General features: G+C 46.4%; 2 protein-coding genes across 7 annotated transcripts in view; one reads left to right on the plus strand and one right to left on the minus strand.

Annotated features, from left to right (window-relative positions):
- Positions 1–14011, minus strand: part of LOC137421400 (period circadian protein homolog 2) — a 144047-nt gene extending 130036 nt beyond the window's left edge. For 2 of the 6 annotated variants that reach the window (XM_068107425.2, XM_068107423.2), the window contains exon 1: positions 13787–14006. The gene's annotated coding sequence lies outside the window, so the exon portion shown is untranslated. Of the gene's footprint in view, positions 1–13786 lie in introns of all 6 variants that reach the window. The other 4 variants (XM_078771432.1, XM_078771431.1, XM_068107424.2 and 1 more) reach the window with 3 other exon arrangements.
- A 958-nt stretch (positions 14012–14969) lies between these two features.
- Positions 14970–18145, plus strand: LOC144890636 (uncharacterized). The gene is made up of 2 exons (XM_078771435.1): positions 14970–15039; positions 16517–18145. The coding sequence occupies exon 2, from the start codon at positions 16534–16536 to the stop codon at positions 17935–17937; it is 1404 nt and encodes a 467-aa protein (XP_078627561.1). The 5' UTR covers positions 14970–15039; positions 16517–16533; the 3' UTR covers positions 17938–18145.
- The last annotated feature ends 1650 nt before the right edge of the window (positions 18146–19795 follow it).

The raw sequence follows: 19795 nt of genomic DNA on the forward strand, positions 1-19795 counted from the left end.
TTACCATTTGTAGTTACGGCACTCCGCCACTGGTAGTTTGTCGGCCAGGTGAGGCCGCAGGTAGGCTCTGGGAGCCGGTTAGAGTAGTTGTGAGTGGGGCCCGAGGATCCCAGGAGAGGACCCGGGTTGCCCAATGCCAGGGTGGGCATCAGGGGGTAAAGTGCCAGGAGGGGCCTTCTCCAGTTAGGGTAGTTGTGAGTTGTTGAGTGGGGCCCGAGGATCCCAGGAAAGGACCCGGGCTGCCCAATGCCAAGGTGGGCATCATGGGGTAGAGTGCCAAGAGGGGCCTTCCCCAATTTAGGTAGTCGCAGGAACAGGTAAGCTCGGGTGGCGACTTCAGTGGTGGAGGTGCGCAGGTAGGTAAACCTGCTAGTAGAGCCACACAACCCAGCCCCAAAATTGTGCAAGGGCACAGAGAGAAAATTCAGTGGGAGTGAGACCCAAATTTTGGAGAGCACCACAGAGTGGACAATGGGAATTCGGGTTTTTAGAACCACATAGTTTAAAGAAGGCCGATTGGCAGTGTACGACCCCGGGTAGTATAAATGAGTAAATGCCAGTAGTGTAGTTAGGTTGAGAAATCCCTTCGCACCATCCACAGCCAATCACCAAGGAGGACGAACTCCACACCAGGGCTTGGTAAACTGTTTGAGTAGTGAGACGCATCATGACGTAATGAGACATTGTGTTTGTTCCGTTCCTTCCTTCCTGGGAGGGATTGGGAGACGAATTCGGAGATAGAGGGGGATATGGGAGACAAGACGTAGAGACAAATTTGTAAATACAAGGAAGGGCTAGGATACTAGGGTAGTGTAAGCCGACGATGGGGGGTACGGACGGCTAGGGACGAGCCTGCTCTGCTCGCTCTTCCACGCCCCTCGCGCTGCATTAACTTGTGTTGCTGTGTACCGTTGCGCCCTTTCCGCTTTGCTGGTCGTGCTTTGTCTCTCCCCCCACCCCAGGGCCATTTTGGAGGTGGAACTGTGCAGCACCAGCGACCAGCGAAGCATCCCTGCTGCACTTTGCTGTACCTGTGCAGCAGTTTGCTGCCACAAACACTTTGTTACATCTGTGCAGCCGAATTGCAGAGCACTTTGCTGCCATATCCTTTTGTTGTAACTTTGCTGCACATGTGCAGCACTTTGCTGCCACAAACACTTTGCTGCACCACACACACTACGGACCACCAGTCTTGTGGCCTTGCATCTCTGCTGTGCAGCACCTTGCTGCAGCATCACCTTGCATCTTCGGACCACTTGTTTTGAGTGGCATTAATGTCACGCAGTCGGACCACATAAGGTTGGCCCTGCTTGGCAAAGAAATACAATAAATGCATTTTTTGTGCATTTTTATTATGGTGTGCTAGGGACGAGAACATTTGTAAGGTAGATAGCCCTGAAGATCAGGAATGGCCTGTATGCTGGTCTGGGGGCTAGCAGGTTTGATAGGCACACAGAAGATGCAAGAAGCAAGATACAAGAAGCAAGCAGCAAATGTGATGTTTTGAGTGTGTTTGTGTTTTGCTGTGCTTTCTCTCCCCTCCAATCTTCTCTTCAAAAAGATAGGTCCTGGGTCATAGAATTGTAAATAAATTAAGTTGTTTTTTTTTGCGCTTGTAAATATAAAATTCTGCCCACCGGCTATGTGTTTAGTTTGACAAATTCCGCAATTCGGTTAGTTGTGGGCGTGATTCTGTTAGATAGCTACTCAATGCAATAGGGGGGGGGACATATTTAGTGTTTTAAAACTGTCGCACCCACGGGTTAGAGTAAATGTTAGGGGGAACCACACCTATATGTCACATGTAAAAGTAAGGTTAATTTTGCATATCATTCTCCAAACCGGTCGTTCCATTTTGTTGGGTTCGACTCGGGGACGAGTCTGACGAGGGAGAGGGGTAGTGTTGCGGTTTTGAGTTTTTACAATAAAGGTTAATTTCCCCCTCATAGTTTAGTCACACTACAACACGTAGCCTCGCGATAGTTCAGTTATGTATTAGTAAATGTAAGCATAGTCCTTTTCCTGTGTTAGTTTTGCGTTGAGTAGAATAATGAGAGTTAGGTCCTTCCATTGCTTATGCCGCCTCGATACTGAGGTTTTTGGCGCAAATTAACACGAGGCAGGCCTGACAATTCGAGGCAAGACCGAAGGAAGGCGGAGGAGAAGCCGACGGTAAGTGTGAGCCGCCAATCAGGGCTCGAAGGGAGTGGCTTAGCACTGCGTCAAAAGGTGTGGTTAGAACATTTGTTGGGGGCTAAGGGCATGGCAATAAAACCCTTTGTGCAAAGCCCCCACCCCAGTAGTTATGGGAGAGGCGCTTGACAAGTGAACAAGTTCTGAGGAGAGGTGCATTGAAAGAAGTCTCAGTTTCGAGGGGAGAGGCGCTTGAACAAGTTAAACGCTCGGTTGAGCTTGAGGAAAACCCTCTATTGAGTTATGCGAGTGACAGCGCGCCACTGATTAATAGCGCTGTGACGAACCACCGAGCTGTTCGAGAGACGCGTATATTTTCCCGCCTGCCTGCTCTGCCTTTGTTCGAGAGACGCGCTGCAAGGATCCCTCCCGCCGCCTGCTTGCCTTCATTGAGGGACGTGCTGTGACCGGGGAGGGCCACGCCGGGCGAAGCTATTCCTGGACGACCAAGCCGGTGCGTTCAGCGCATGAACACCATCCTTCCTTCATTTCCCCCTGTGAGTGTGAACGGGCCCGTGTCTGGGGATAAGCTAAGACTGTTTAAGTTCTGCCCCGTGTCTCTGCTTTCTACCGAATCATTGTAAATAATAATTAAATCGTGTTATTCCTTTGATTCTACCGCTTTTGTGTTTTCCATCATTGACTTAGCGTGGTACGAATAATTATCGCTCTAATCGGGTTCCAATACCAGGTAACTGCACGGACCACGTGGTATGTCATCCGCTCGGACGTACTCAAATTATGCGTGGTTCGTGCGAGGCTTGATCCCCGCTTCCGCGGCGGCGTAGGTACTTAGGTACGTGCGAGAATTGTCCCGGAACCCTACCCTGCATCTGCCCGGGAGGGGTGATTCAAGTCTCTCGGTTGCGATGACCCAAAAAGAACAAGGGGCTTAATCTCCCCTTGGTAAGGGCAGGAGGGTCGCGTGTGGAAACAGCAACAATATATATATATATATATATATCCAACATAACGTTTGTACGAGTAAAATTCTGGGAACATAGAAAAACTGTCAATGTTTACACTAAATATTGTGAATATTTGTAAGGCAACTTGGATTTAAAATAACGAATTTAGATCCGATCAACTTCGATCACTTGTGGATATTTTAATAAGTGAGTCACCCCCCCCCCCCCCCCGCGTTAATTTATCAATCGACCAGGATTTGAACTCGGGATCCTAAGATCCCAAGCCGGCACCGTAACCGCGAAGCCAACACCTACTGTATAACTACTCCATGAGACTCAAATTGTGAAAACAAATGAATGAAACAAAAATATATAAAGAAAGGGCAAAGTTTCCAATCAGGATGAATGGGGCCTCCATTTGGGTGTAAGATTTAAAGGGAGGGGGTAAGGTACGTGTTCACACCAATTATGAGTAACTTGGCCCTCTGGTGCCCTCTGTTGGTAGCAAACATTCATTGAAAAAGAGGAAAAGTAAGAAAATATGATGTGGTGCCAGATTGTGCCAAGGTGCCAAGTAAAATATCCACAAGGTGCCACAAGATGTGGTGCCAGATTTGGTATTGGCGTCGCCAATTCCCGGAGGGAGAGTCCTCCCAAGTCTCGAAATCTCCACCTCCGTTTCAGTAAGGGATCATGATTCATGGACCAGTTTGTGAAGTTTTCTTATTCTCAAAGTTTTGTTCCGAGAGCTCTTTTGAGGATCGTCACCGATCCCCCGACAACTTCCAACTGCAGTTCTTTGTCGTAATATTCCCAGGGATGGTTTTTAAGAAATCCGTGAGATTCTTCTTCATCATTTCCGTTGCTCCAATAAATCACTGGTACAATTTTAGCCATATTCTTGATTTCTAGGTTGTATATGCTAAAATCGCTGGAAAAAGACACCTCAATCAGCAATGTCTTCTTTTCTTTTCGGTACCTCAGTACTATATCAGGTCGCAATGCTTTGTTTTCTATGTTCATGTTTTATGGGATCATTAGGTCCGACATGAGCAATACTTCCTTGTTTTCAATGATAGATTTTGGTTCATATTTCCATGAGTTTTCTGGAACTGGGATATTTAAATTTCTGCAGATGTGCCAGTGGATTACTCGCCATACTTTGTTGTGGCATTGAATGTACAGCTGTTCTGACATGAGTTTTTTTTACATCCTGATAGGAGGTGACTCGCACTTTCTGTTTATTCGTTGCAGAGCCTAGACTTGTCTGATTGACTCAGTCCCGCCATTTTATTAAAGCCATTGGTGTAGTGTCCTTGGTCTTGGGCATTTCTTACGATTTGTTCTCCATCATAGTTGACCTGACCTCGTCCGAGCCATTCCAAATCATTCCAAATCAAATCGTCCGAGCCATTCCGAGCCATTCCAATCCCATGGCGGGACTGAGTCATTCCAAAGGGCCTTCTTTGTTTTTGCTCAATCTGTCCAGTTCACTGGTAATTCCCTGTTTGTCGTAAAAAGGCGACAAAAAGGGTTGGCGGCAGGAAGGGCATCCGGCCGTAAAACATTGCTTCAAAAAGGGGACCAAAAAAAACAACAACAACCACGGTGCCCGAAAAAGGCCAACCCCCGCTTGCGGGGAAAAATGGCCTCTAAAGGTGGTTTTTTTTGTCCAACTCTTTTTTTTTTATACCTACCTGCTCTTTTATCATTCTCCCAGTTGTGTGTGTAGATGTGTGTGTGTGTGTGTTTGTGTACGTGTATGTTTGTTGCACATGCAGACCAAATTTGATATGGCGCCACTGGGCGGCCTATTTCAATAATGTAGCCTCAAACACAACGTTTTTGAAACTAAGCAAAACACTTTTACATATAATTTAACCACATGTTAATTTTGTATATTGTGTCCAAGTTGGGGAGATCTCGCGAGATCTCGGAGACGGTGGGAGGGATTTTCGAAGCTCCACACGGTCTCCACGTTTTTCGAAGTTAAGTCTGTTCACAATTGTATTTTGTCGAAACTGTATTTATCTTTCGGTGTGTGAAGTTATTGTGTGCAACTTTGGTTGTTTCTCGGTGTTTATCTTTCATAAATTGATCGTCTGTTTGCCGTGTCGTGTCTTGAGGCCTTGTACAGTGTGCACTGTACAACCTTGAGGCTTTGTTTTTCTCTCAGCGGTCCGTCGTTTGTGATCCAATAACTTTCGTTCTCTGTATTCCCAGGCTTTTCACCCATAGCCTACTTCCTTGTGTAAATCTCAACTCAAAAAAAAAACAAAAAAAAAAAAAACATTTCCTTCTCTGTTCTCATTCGTTTATTCATTCTTATTCGTTCGTTCGTTCTTCGACCACGTGTTTCTCCCCCATTTCCCCAGATAGTTTTCACTCATTAACCTTCAATGTTTACACTTTCCCCTCAAGTTATGTATTCCGTCATATTTTATAACACCTTTTTCTTCTTCTTCTTCTTCTTTAAAAGGCTGCTTTCGACTTGCTCACCAAATCAATTCATCCCAAAAAAAATATCCATCTCCTATAGTGCCTTTTTTCTACATTCCCTAAACTCTCCTGCACTCCATCCTCCATCCAGCGTCCTTAAACGTATTTTTAACTCGAATGTCACAAGAAACTCATTTTGCAATAAATGTTCGTTTCCCATAAATCGTACACTTTCAAAAATCCAATCTCACCCCTCCCCTCCAAATCTTCCCCATAACCCCTCCCCTCCAAATCTTCCCCATCACCCCTCCCCTCCAAATCTTCCCCATCACCCATCCCTTTCAAATCTCCCCCCTTGCCCCCTCCCTCCTAGACTACCCCCTCACCCCTCCCCGCCAAGACGCCCCCTCGCCCCTCCCCTCCTAGACTCCTGCCTCACCCCTCCCCTCCAAATCTCCCCCATATCCCATCCCTTTCAAATCCCTCCCCTTGTCCCTTCCCTCCCAAACTCCCCCCTCACCCCTCCCCTTCAAATCTCCCCACCCTCATTGCTTCTCAATTTCCCCCCTCTCACTCCCCCTCCTCAAAGCGTCCTCCCCGCTTTTTCCCCCTTCAAACTCTCACCTCCATCTCCCCCAACCTTCTGCCTCGCTCTTCCCCCTCCTCAAATAACACCTCATTGTGGCTCACCCAATCACCATCAAACCTTTTGTCCGCCCCATCCTTCCCTTTCTCCGAGCTATTCTGAAATCTCTGACACACCTTCAACAGCTCTCCCTATCTCTTCCACCTCTTCCACATCTTACCCTACCCCTCCTCCCCCCTGTTCTGTATCTGATGCTCCCCCTTCCTCTTCATTAACGGTATGGACCTCAAACATCCGGGGCCTTCGTTCAAACTTAACTGATCTCTCCATACAGGTTGCTTCTGTCAAACCAGACGTGATCTGCTTAACAGAAACTTTCCTCCTTTATGATGTCTCTGATTCCATAGTATCTCTCCCGGGCTACTCCCTCCTCCGGTATGATAGACCTGAGCCTCGTCCTGGAGGCGGGGTTGCTATCTTTATCAAAAACTCTCTTCCTCACTCGCCCTGCACTGCACTCTCTCCACCTCACCCCCAGGAATACCTCTGGCTACGGCTTCCCCTTCGCTCCCACCTCTTGTTCATATGTGTGTTGTACCGTCCACCAAACAGTGATGACTCCATCTACATCTCGCTGTCTGATGATATGGACCAACTTCTATCTACTCATCCCAACTCTCTCTTCCTCATATGTGGTGATTTCAATTGTCACCATGCCAGTTGGCTGGGTGTGGGTACCTCTCTCACCAGCCATGGCTCTTCAGCAAAGGACTTCTGCGACTCACTGGGACTGACACAATCTGTCAATTACCCGACCCGGATCTCAGTCAACGGAACATCTTCTCTTCTGGACTTGGTTATGACTAACTTCCCTGAAAATGTCTGCTGCTCTTCTTCTGCTCCGATCGGATCATCTGATCATGTCCTTGTTAAAGTGGACATCTCTCTGACCATCCTCAGGGAGCCTGCTCAGCGTCGACGAGTCTGGCATTTCACTCAGGCCAACTGGCACGGTCTTCAAGCAGCCATCAATCATCTGGACTGGTCTCCCATCTCTACCACCTCTGACATCAACTCATCCTGGGAATTCTTCCAAAGTAAATTGCTCTCTCTCATGCACAGATTTATCCCATCTCGTCTTCAGTTGTCATACCCTTCCTCCCGTCCATGGTACACGGAATCTTGTGGTGAGGCTGTTGCCCAGAAACAACTTGCCTTCGTCTCCTGGAAAGCAAATCCAACGGAAGGAAATCTCATTTCCTTTCACAAAGCCCGAAACAAGTGTGTGTCAGGTGACAAGTGTGTGTCAAGCTCAGGAGAGCCAGGAAACAATATCTCTCCGTTCTCAAGACCGAACTCTCTTAGCTGTCTCCCTCTTCCAAATCCTGGTGGCGTCTGGTCAAATCCGTTTCTGGTGTTTGTTCCCCCTCCATCCCCTCCCTTACCTCAAACGGCTACACAGCTGACTCCGCACGTGAAAAAGCTGAATGCCTCAACTCTGTCTTTGCCTCTAAATCTTGTGTCCCAAACCCATCCCTCTCTGTACCCACCATACCCAGTCGTACCCTGCTGCTCCTGGACTCCGTGTCCTTTCCTCCTGACAAGGTGGAAAAGTTTCTGTCAACCCTCGACTCTGATTCTGCAACTGGACCCGACGGCATCAGCCCACGGGTCCTAAAATCCTGCTCTGCTGCTCTATCTCACCCTCTCTCTGTTCTCTTCACCCTCTCTTTTGCTCAAGGTCAACTGCCATCTGCTTGGAAATCAGCAAACATCACCGCTTTGCACAAAAAAGGTGCAAAAACAGATCCTAGCAACTACAGACCAATCAGCCTTCTCCCAATTATCAGCAAAGTCATGGAATCCATCATTACTTCGGATATGAAATCTTTCCTCTTCTCCAATGGCTTGATCTCTGATCATCAATTTGGTTTCAGACCAGGTCACTCTACTCTGGACATGCTGCTTCTGCTGTCTCAACAATGGATGGAGGTCCTCAATGCCAAACAGGAAATTAGAGCTGTCTCCCTCGACATATCACGTGCCTTCGACACGGTCTGGCACCCCGCTCTGCTCACCAAACTCTCCTCCTTTGGTATCCATGGAAATCTCCACGCATGGCTGGCGGACTTCCTCTCTAGTCGTCGTCAACGTGTGGCCCTGAATGGGTTTCTCTCATCTCCTCTTCCTGTTCAGGCTGGAGTTCCCCAAGGCAGTGTTCTGGGCCCCGTGCTTTTTCTGGTCTTCATCAATGATCTCTCTGACTCTCTCGAAAATCCTCTCTATCTCTTTGCTGATGACTCCACTCTCTGCCGCTCCATTCCTCTTCCCTCAGATCGGCAGTCTGCTGCCTCCTCACTCTCTGAAGACCTGGACAAAATCACAGACTGGTCAAACAAGTGGAACATGTCTTTCAATCCTGACAAATCTCACACTCTTACTATGTCTCTCCGAAAAGATCGACTGGACAACCCTCCCATCTACTTTCTCAACAATCCTCTCCAAGAAGTTCTGTCGCTCAAGATTTTGGGTCTCACTATCTGCCATGATCTTTCTTGGGAAAACCACATTTCCAAGCTGGCCTCCAAAGCCAGTCGCCGACTGGGCATCCTCCGTCGTGCGAAGTCCTTCCTCGGCACACCTGAGCTCCTCACCACATACAAGGCTTTCATCCGCAGCTCAATGGAATACTGTTCTCCCCTATGGGCCGGTGCTCCTGCCTCACACCTAGCTCGGCTTCACGCTGTTGAAACCAAAGCTTTCAGAATTATTGGAATCTCCCGCGATGAAGCTATCTCTGAGGGCCTTTCACTCACTCACCGCAGGCAGGTAGGTGGTCTTTCTGTCTTCTACCGACTCCTCTCCGGCCTTGCACCCCCAGCTCTCTCTGTGCTCTGTCCCCCAAATATTCCTACAGGTCGCACAAGATCTGCCAGCAACCCTCTGATGGTTAAACTGCCGAAATCTCGGCTCTCTGCTCACCTTCACTCTTTCATTCCTCTTTTCTCCCGCCTCTGGAACAAACTCCCTCACTCCCTTCAATCCCACTCCTCCCTCCAGGTCTTTAAAACAGCTGTTCACCACCATCTCTTATCTTCCCCCATCCAAAACCTTGATCTTTTCTACCCCCGCTAATTCACCCCAGATCCACCTTGTTTGAAATTCCAACTTCTTTCCTGGAAGTCCTGGCAGTGTCCATATGTTTTATACCTCTCCCACCGCCCCCTTCCCATGCCTCCCCCCCCAAAGCCCTCGCCCTCTCTCAGATCTCTCGATGTCTCCATGTCTCTCGGTCCCTGCTCTCAAATGTTGTGTTTGTGTCCTTCCCCCTCTCTCCCCATCTTGTCTACCGCTCCCGATGTTATATGTTTTGTGTGTCGGTTTGTCTTTCTGTGTGATTAATGTTCGCTCTTTCACGAGCCTCGATCTTGTATACAAAAAAAAAAAAAAAAAAAAAAAAAAAAAAAGTTATACGGAGACCATCAAATGTTAATGTCAAACTTTACTATAAACTGATTTTATATGAGGAATGCACATTATCTGCAAAGTAGAGATGACCTCACTATGTCTCTGATGAATGAATGTACATGTAATTCACACTCTCACTATGTCTCCGAAAAGACCGACTGGACAACCCTCCCATCTACTTTCTCAACAATCCTCTTCAAGAAGTTCTGTCACTCAAGCTTTTGGGTCTCACTATCTGCCATGATCTCTCTTGGGAAAACCACATTTCCAAGTTGTCCTCCAAAGCCAGTCGCCTCCAAAGCGAGGGCCGACTGGGCATCCTCCATCGTGCGAAGTTCTTCCTTGGCACACCTGAGCTCCTCACCACATACAAGGCTTTCATCCGCAGCTCAATGGAGTTCTGTTCCCCTCATCTGGGCCGGTGCTCCTGCCTCACACCTAGCTCGCCTTCACGCTGTTGAAACCAAAGCTTTCAGAATCATTGGAATCTCCCACAATTAAGCCGATTGTGAGGGCCTTTCACCAACTCACCGTAGGCAGGTTGGTGGTCTTTGTCTTCTACCAACTCCTCTCCGGCCTAGCTCCCCCAGCTCTCTTTGGGCTCTGTTCCTCAAATATTCCTGCAGGACACACAAGATCTGCCTGCAACCCTCTTCTGGTGAAATTGCCAAAATAAAGACTCTCTGCTCACCTTCACTCTTTCATGCCTCTTTTCTCCCGCCTCTGGAACAAACTCCCTCACTCTCTTCAATCCCTCCAGGTGTTTAAAACAGCTGTTCACCACCATCTCTTATCTTCCCCCATCCAAAACCTTGATCTTTTCTACCCCCGTTAATTCACCCCACTTTTTTGAAATACCGACTTCTTTCCTGGAAGTCCTAGAAGTGTCCATGTTTTTTGTTTTTTTTACCTCTCCCACGGCCTCCTCTCCCCAAGCCCTCTCCCTCCCACAGATCTCCTGATGTCCCTGCTCTCCATCTTGCTCTCCCACTCCCTTTATGATATATTTTTTTACGTTTTATGTGTCAGTTTGTCTTTTTGTGATCAATGTTAGCTCTCACACGAGCCTCGACCTTGTATCCCAAAAATATAAATATATTTCTCCTGCAGGACCGATAACCTATACTATACATTTAAATGTGTTTACAAATTACGTCACACCCGGCACGCAGCTTTTCCCAGCATTAAATTAGCGTCATAATTTTGCATTCAATATCAAATTCGACATTACAAAAAAGATATTTGCAATTCAACCTGGATTTTAAATCTGGAAAATGTTGAAAGCCGTCATCACTTAGACCCAAAAATATGAGGACCAGTGTCTTCAGGAATCGTCCATTCATTCCTCCCGAACCACACCACAGATCTCGAGACTCTCGGTCTTCTTCTTATTTCGTATACAGTACAGGAGTGCAGGTATCATCATTGGTTGAGGGTGTGGCTGTGCTGCTGATGTAGCGCCCTCTGCTGGTTAGGACAGGTAGTTGTAATTTATTAATGGTGCCGGCGATGGCTCGCCTCCTCTTGAGGTTGAGCACAACCAAGGGGAATTTAGTAACAATGTTGTACAATGTGGGCGGGTTTCAGAGCGATAACTTTGTTTTGAGAGTACAAAGGCCTTTAGGACACTTTGTCGGCATTATTCGTCATTAACTGTACATTCTCCCCAGGTGATCCACAGCACATTATACGCACTCCACCTCTAAAAAAGATGAGTTAATGATAAAATTCTCGTCCTCGGCAAGATTCACTACTTTGAAATGCAGAAAAGGCAGTCGAGTTTCCACATGCGAAGGGCCTCATTTTTGGAGACCTTTTTGAGTAGGCCTTAATATTAGAGGTCGTCCAGGTATTTCCTGGAACTCCTTGTACAGGAAATCAAAACTCCATATCACACATCGTAATTGTGAAATTTGCCGAATGATTTTTCTTTTGAAAGTCACAAATCAAAGTGGCAATATCGTTGCCTTATCATCGAGTATTTATTACTCCACTGCGTGAAGAGGAACACAGGTAGTTGTGGTTGATAGAATTAACCTGTTTAGGAGGGAACTAATGGCGAACCACCAAATGGTGATATGTGGCAAACTATGGAGCTTTCGGAACTGAAATGTGTCAGTTGCACTAAGGAGTAATGAACGATGCTTGGAGTCGGGATGGGAAAGGTATACAAGGTGATTCAGTTTGTTGAAAGCGAAAAGGCTGAGACAGGTAGGGAGAGAGAATCAATACAATTCAGGATCATTTTCTTGTTTGACTGCCCCAATTATTCCCACCTTTTTGTGGGGTTGGCTGGGAGAATTATTTTGACCAAGTCTTTCATGAACCGGCTGGCCAGGCATGACATTCGACTAAGTGGTTCGGGAATGAATTTGTGATCGATTCAGGGTGCCTGCGATAGCTCGCCGACTCTTTGCGAAGGACACCGTGAGGTCTTTGACATCCAGCAACTTATTGCGGCAGACAGGACACCCGGCTTAACATCCATCAGAGGGAAGACACACACAATGATGCATCACCCTGCCTGTAAAACACTAGGATGACAGTTTGTAGGTGGGTCGGATTCCAACCCAGGCTAGACAGGATAGGTCATGTGAATGTGCATCCATCTTGGAGTCCAGGGCCCATCCCGCCAACCCCAAAATTTCAGGATACAATCGTGATATTAAAATGTTTCTCGCTTGAGATCAAACTACACATTTACAAATACAATAAATTAATTTATATAATAAAAATGATTAATGCATAATCCACAACGATTACTTATGCCAAACCCCCAAACCGCACAACCTCCTTAATATCCCCCGACCTCACCTTCTCTTCATCATTCCATTCGATCCTTCAATTTCTCTCTTCCCCTCCCCACTGAAGAACAACCTTCTCCACAGTTATACACCTCATCTCCACCTTTACCCTCTCTCCCCATCCCATGAACAGCTACACCTCACCTTTACCTTCTCTCTCCCACCCAATGAACAGCTACACCTCATCTCACCTTTACCCCCTCTCCACCACGACATGAACAGCTACACCTCATCTCCACCTTTACCCTCTCTCCCCACCCCATGAACAGCTACACCTCACCTTTACCTTCTCTCTCCCACCCCACAAACAGCTACACCTCATCTCCACCTTTAACCTCCCCTCCCCACCCCATGAACAGCTACACCTCATCTCACCTTTACCCCCTCTCCACCACAACATGAACAGCTACACCTCATCTCCACCTTTACCCTCTCTCCACCAGCCCACAAACAGCTACACCTCATCTCCACCTTTAACCTCCACTCCCCACCCCATGAACAGCTACACCTCACCTTTACCTTCTCTCTCCCACCCCATGAACAGCTACACCTCATCTCACCTTTACCCCCTCTCCACCACATTACGAACAGATACACCTCATCTCCACCTTTACCCTCTCTCCCCTCCAAGGTCATCAAATGATTTCACACCTCCTCTTGACTCCTCATTCGGACCAAACTGCAGTCATGAAACATTCACAGTGATACATCAGATATTCCACAAATCCTTACATTTCCTCTCCCAAACTCGATGCACATTCTCTCGAACATTCCCTTCGTTCACCTGGTCAATCCCATATGACATATGCCTGGTCCCCATAGAGATGCTTTCCCCCCAAACTCCCATCATTACCTCCGTGCACTCTCTTGTGTTCTTCTGCGTGTAACTCTCTTGATACACCCCATGAGTCCTCTCATTTCATTCACATTTCTTCCTTCACTTTTCCTGCATTTACGTTGAATTCATTCAGATTTGTAATTTTTGCTCCCACTCTCCCTCCCAATTAGATTACCTATCAGTCGTCACCCCCTTTCCCTCTTACCCCAACCCCCACCTATCAGTCGTCACCCCCCTTTCCCTCTTACCCCAACCCCCACCTATCAGTCGCTACCCCCTTTCCCCAACCCACACCTATCTGGGATCCCCCACTACCCCGCCTCTTCTATCCCGTCCCGACTCGACCCGAACTTTTATAACTTCACTCATTGGTAGTTTACCGGGTTAAACAAGGGGAATGAATCCTCGGATCAATGTAATAATTCGAGGAAGAGATGGACGGACACACACACACACACACACACACACACACACACACACACACACACACACACACACACACACACACACACACACACACACACACACGCACCACATCACCTGTACTTACAATCAGATTTCACAAATGGTCCGATTGTCGTTCTTGATGAGGGGACGAACGAGACGGACACGGGTTTTGTATCGTGTATCCGTGTCCGTCACTCATAGACAGCCTGCTTTCGTCCCACTGTCCGAATTACTTAACCTATCGTGACCATATGACCATGGTCACCTTTCTCTTCTCCCTCCTCTCACATACCTGCTCGCACTCAGGTAATAATACCTATAGTAACTCCTGGGGAGGACACAAAGCCCTTCCTCTTCCCCCTCTAACCTCATCCCATACCCCACCTCGCCCCTCCCCTCCCCTCCCCTCCCTGTCCCATATCCTGCCACGATCCACCTCCCTATTCTCTTAATCCCATCCACCACAACCTACCTGTCCGTCTCTTCGTCACAGCCCTCTACTTACCTGAGCTCGTATTTCGCGCTCTTATATAAGAATGAAACTCATTTTGTACTTTTACACCTTTTAACCCCAACCTGACCTCCAATTAACCATCCCTTGTACCTGTCTTTATTTGGGAGGACAAACGTGTTTTGGGGGTAATAATGGATTTTTGTTCACCTGTTGTGATTCGATAAAATTAATTAAACGTTTTTTTTTCTTATTTTAATAACAATTATTACCTTTAATGAAAGTTTGCTCCAACTTTATATTACAAAATTTATACACAACCTCTCGTGTAAAGGACGACACGTCACAAGGACGTTTCGCGCACGTTTTGCAACATTTCTTTCACCTCGTATAAACAATTTTGCGCGTTTTCTTCATTTGGCATTCGGAATCCCCTTTCACTCCCGTATGCACACCTGGCCTCGAGAAGTGAGAATGAGAACACGCGACCGTCCACGTGCGAGGCGATTAACTTCGGAATACGGCGCTCCTATTCGTCAGCACGAAACCTGCGTCACGGGAATGCGCCACGCCCAATGGTCATTAAAATAAGTCGTCATAAGCAGGGCGACGTACCATTGGCGGCTGCTTTTTCCCGTGTCACGAGGCCAACACACGTTCCGCTTTTGATTGGAGCACAATGTGACGTTAATTGTCGCTTCCCCATTGGTCGACGGCCGCGCGCGCATTCATTGATCATTGGTCGGAATATTGAGAGCGAATTCGCCGTTCCGCTCATAGACCAATAAACGATGGGCCCGGATTGAAGAGTGCTCTGATTGGCTGCTGCCTTTCCACACGTGGATCTTTGCTGCAGGTCACCTGCGCGTACCTGCAAGGCTGCTTCCGGCTCATGATTGTTTGAGGTCATAATTCCTTATTATCCCTTCGGATCACACTGTGTTATGTACGAATGAGGAGGTAGACGTTTTAAAATGATGTTTCACTCCGTCTGGAGCATCATCATTCATACATTCGCTGTTTATTGCAAATATAACATTCTGCTTCCTAACAAAACGTCCTATAGAGGAGTATCCTGTACGAGTACCTTCCTGTAGGATTTTTATAGGACGTTTTGTTACTAAAGGGAGAATTTAAGACGAGTTAATTGAACAAGCAGGACATAATCAGTATTTGGTACTAAACCATATATATATATATATATATATATATATATATATATATATATACCATCATATATATATAGATATATCATAAATATGATATATAAATATATACCATAATATATATAGATATATCATAAATATAAAGATGTTATATAAATATATACCATATTAAACCTTTATTTATTTATAGATACATATTTTTATATATATATATATATATATATATATATATATATATATATATATATATATATATATATATATATATATATATGTTTTATTTATTTATATATATCTTTATATATATTTATGTATACATTTATATTTATGTATATTTATGTATACATTTATTTATATATACATATATATCCTTCAGTTCAGATCAAATGATGAAAATGAAAACAAAGTGTTATAGTTGCAGTAAAAGGCCGTTATATTGACATAATACTTATCTTTCGCGATAAGAGGGAAACGCTCTTCCGTCATGTCACTCCACCTGCCTCGGTTACCAGCGCCAGGTAAAGCTACACAATGTTGATTGACTGCCAGACCAAGTTTATCGTTTTATTGGACCCCTGGCACCCGAGAGAGATAACAGGCCCAGGTGAGGAAAAGGGGTCGTGTGAGGACAGGTGAGGTGACAGAACCCCAGGGCATATAAGGTGAAGGACCGAGAATGGCTTTTTAAGGTCTCACAAGCTAGAGAGATATCTGAGAATATAATGTTTTGGCAAAAATTAATCATGATTTGTAAAAGTTAAATAACTGGGCCCCCACCCCCTACCTCCTTGCACTCCCTCAAAAGGACCAGATATCATTTCTGTAGTCCATAGTGGGGGGGCCAATGTAGCAGATTGAAATGCCCGGTGAAATTGCTTGTTAATTTTTGGACACTGGTTGGGCTGTCTTTAGGGATGATATAAGTTCTAGAAAAAATATGTCTCCAATTGTTTCAAGTTCTTTATGGCGGCCATTTTGGATTTTCAAAATGGCGGATGTCGAAAACGTAAAATTCCATTATCTTGGCTTCTAAATGACCTAGAGTTTCGATTCTGGTGTCCAGTTGTACATTTTTGGGGATAGAGAATTGAATGAAACCTTCTTTAATAACCTACAAGGGATAAAAATAGGTTTTTATGGCACAGCCGAACCAGTGTCCAAAATCTAACTTAATGCACATCTATCTTAATTGTTATTTGTTATTTGTATGTTCCAGATTCGTGACCCTGAGCTATGATGGAGCCAAAAAGCAAGAAAACCAAGAAAGAAACTGATTTCACACTTTGCATTCAGTGCCAGGATCCCCAAGGTGCACTAGTGACTGAGCCAGCACTGGGCTCATATGCAAAGTTTCTCCAGTTCATCCAGGAGAGGGCACGATATGGTGATGCCGACTTCAAACAGATCAGCGAACGATTAAGCTGTTTCACTGCCACTGACTTGAGGAACAATAAAGCAAAGTGGCACCGGGCATGTTATGGATCTACATGCAACACTGCTCACCTGGAGCGTGCTAGAGTTCGCCACCAGAAAGCCTGCGAACATGGCGACACCCAGCATCTTCATAAGAGGTGTGGACGTCCTTCTTCTGCACCTGCCGCTGCAAGTACCTCAGGTTCTACGCAAGACGAGACTCTTCGCTTCAAACGTTCATCATCAACTCCATTCAACAGAGACCTTTGTTTCTTCTGTCAAGAGGTCACTAAGGAAAGTGTACATGTTGTATGCACGTTCAACGCAGGTAAACAGCTGAAGAAAGCTGTTGAAGAAGGCAGCAACCACAAGTGGAAAGTTCAGCTGAGTGCTGCCATCAGTGCACATGATGCTCATGCGATCGACGTCAAGTATCATCTCCCATGCTGGGTGCAGAATGTCCAACGTGCTCCCAAGAGTGGGACATCAAGTGATGACAAAGAACACATACTGCAAGAAACTAATGTTATCAAAATAGCCGCAGACATTGAGTTTGTCAGCCTTGTTCGCTCTCTACTCCAAGCTGGTGAAATTCTCAACATGTCTGACCTGAAGTCGGTTTACTCCAGGATTCTTGACAATAATGGTGTGCACAATGTCCCATCACCTACTACCCAAGGCATGAAGGAGAAAATCAACTCTCACATTGATGACGTTCACTTCATGAAACCAAAACGTCGAAACGAGTCAGACTGTGTATTCTCCACTGCCGTGCGTGATGCAGCTGTCGAAGATGCAATGACGAAGACAAATGAAAAAAACATCGAACAACTGTTTGAGAGTGCCTCTGTTCTCCGCAGTGCCATTGCTTGTCAGAACAAGCACCCATGGCAATTTGAAGGAGAAATGAACACTGATGATGCTGAAAAGCATGTACCCAAAGTACTCTATGCTTTCCTCCGCTGGATACTGGAAGGACCAGCCACGAGCATTGAGCCAGAGACTATGCGCTCAGCCACTATTCATCGAGATGTTATAACCATCAGTCAGAACATCATGTACGGCTACAAGTCAAAACGCCAAGTCACGTACAAGCCCAAAGAGCCAGATGCACCATTCCGCCATCGCTGGGAGATGCGCCCCCAGCTTGGAGAAAGAACGTCGCCTTCCGAGCGCTGTGACCTCCCTGCATCTCTGGACCGGACCGAGTCGATTCTGCCTTGAGCCAAGAGTGCACCTTGAGCCATCAACTGCCTGCCTTTCCTTGCCATCAATCCCCGTGTGAGTCAGCCTTTTGTCCCGTTTATCTGTCGTCTGTTGGGAATAATATAAGAGTGTGTCTAAGTGCTTGTCTTTCTATGCTGTCCCTCTTGTAGTTGTAATCTAACCTTCCGAACGAATATAACCTCCTCCGGAGGTCTTGAGAACTGAATCCCTGGTGTCGTGTTCTTTTTAATCCAGCCGTGTGTCCTTTCCTCAATTGATCTAGCGTAGCGCGATTAGTCAACGTTCGAGCATAATCGGGTAAACTGTGCGGACACGACGGCCATTCCGCTCGGCCCACCTTAACATCAAAGTCGTGTCTGTAACAATTAACAATTATTCTGGTTTTCTTACTTGGTGCCAAGACATAAAGATTGCTTGGTTTTCCAACCCTCGAGCAGCCCACGTACAGCTGGCCATGGGAAGTACCCGGCATTGCCGGGCGGGGGAGGGGAGGGGAACGGGGGAGGGGGGAGGGGAGGGGGAGGAGAGGGGAGGGAAGGGGGAGGGGAGGGAAGGGGGAGGGGAGGGGAAGGGGGGGGGACTTCCCCTTTAATTAACGTATGTAACAATAACAACGCACAATCATGCGAACAGCTGAAGCTGAGGACGTACAAGACGACATCATCCCACCAGATGACCAGCTGCAAGCTGCAGAACCCCAGCATGCTGACCCTGTTGGGTCACTCGTCCACGATCCAAAACAACCACCTGGCAGTAGGATCAAGCATCACGATATCCCAACTTGGACAGCCTACAACTCACTGCTCTCCTCTTCGAAGCCTCTGACAGAGGTCAACGCCCTGCCATTGGTAGCAGCACCAGCCCATGAATGGCAAACACTGATAACAGTCTTGAAACAGACACAGCAAATCAACTGCATGGTCATGGGTCCCGATAGGAAGACAGTGATCACCTTAGACATGGCCCTGTATGAGCGAGCCAAACAGCTGGAGATGACCAGAGATGACTGCAAAGGCAAGTGGGTACTGCGACTAGGGGAGATGCACACTGTGATGGCTGCACTGAGGGCTGCTGGGAATGCCATAGAGGACAGTGGTCTTGACGAGGCTTGGTCTGAGGCTGATATCTATGGCCCAACAACGACCAGATATCAATGATGGAAAAAAATATATATATGTGTTGGCATAAGTGCGTGAAAATCCAAGATGGCTGCCATAAGAACCCTTTTGATCATATGTAGGTGTATAAATGTGTGTTTATTGGATTAAGTATCCGCAAATATGTACATTTGGACACCAAAATTAACACTCTAGGTCATTTAGAAGCCAAGATAATGACAATTTCGGTTTTCAACAAACGCCATTTTGATAATCCAAAATGGCCGCTATAAAGAACTTGAAAAAAATGGAGACATATTTTTTCTACAACTTCTATCATCCCTAAAGACAACCCAACCAGTGTCCACAAATTAACATTTGAATTCAACGGGAAAACATTGGCCCCCCCACTCTCAAACATTGGGCCTTTTCCTGCCATGTCAAGGAAATGTGCTGCATATGACGAGGAGTGTTGGTGGGATGGCACCTTGACCGTCCAAAGGAATGTGAGACGGTATGGAGCTAGGAAGTGTATCACAGGTTGGTGAATAGGGTACAAAAGTGTTGCAAATGTATCCGTATTTCAGTGTTGTCGCTGAAGAAGTACACGTTTACGAAAACTTGAGAATCGCAATCTAAAATACGCAATTTGGTGTCTGTCTGATGATTTTTTGACCACGATACGTTCCATTGTTACTTATCCAATCGCAGCCAAACTTGACAGGATGATTAAGGGTTACACAATGAAGGTTGTAGCG

Source organism: Myxine glutinosa, chromosome 2, assembly GCF_964187855.1.
Source record: "Myxine glutinosa chromosome 2, kmMyxGlut1.1, whole genome shotgun sequence".
In the NCBI taxonomy this organism is placed as follows: Eukaryota; Metazoa; Chordata; class Myxini; order Myxiniformes; family Myxinidae; genus Myxine; species Myxine glutinosa.

What these genes read in the sequence shown, in the direction of transcription:
- LOC144890636 (XM_078771435.1), top strand. Translation starts at nt 16,534, where the DNA reads ATGATGGAGCCAAAAAGCAAGAAAACCAAGAAAGAAACTGATTTCACA.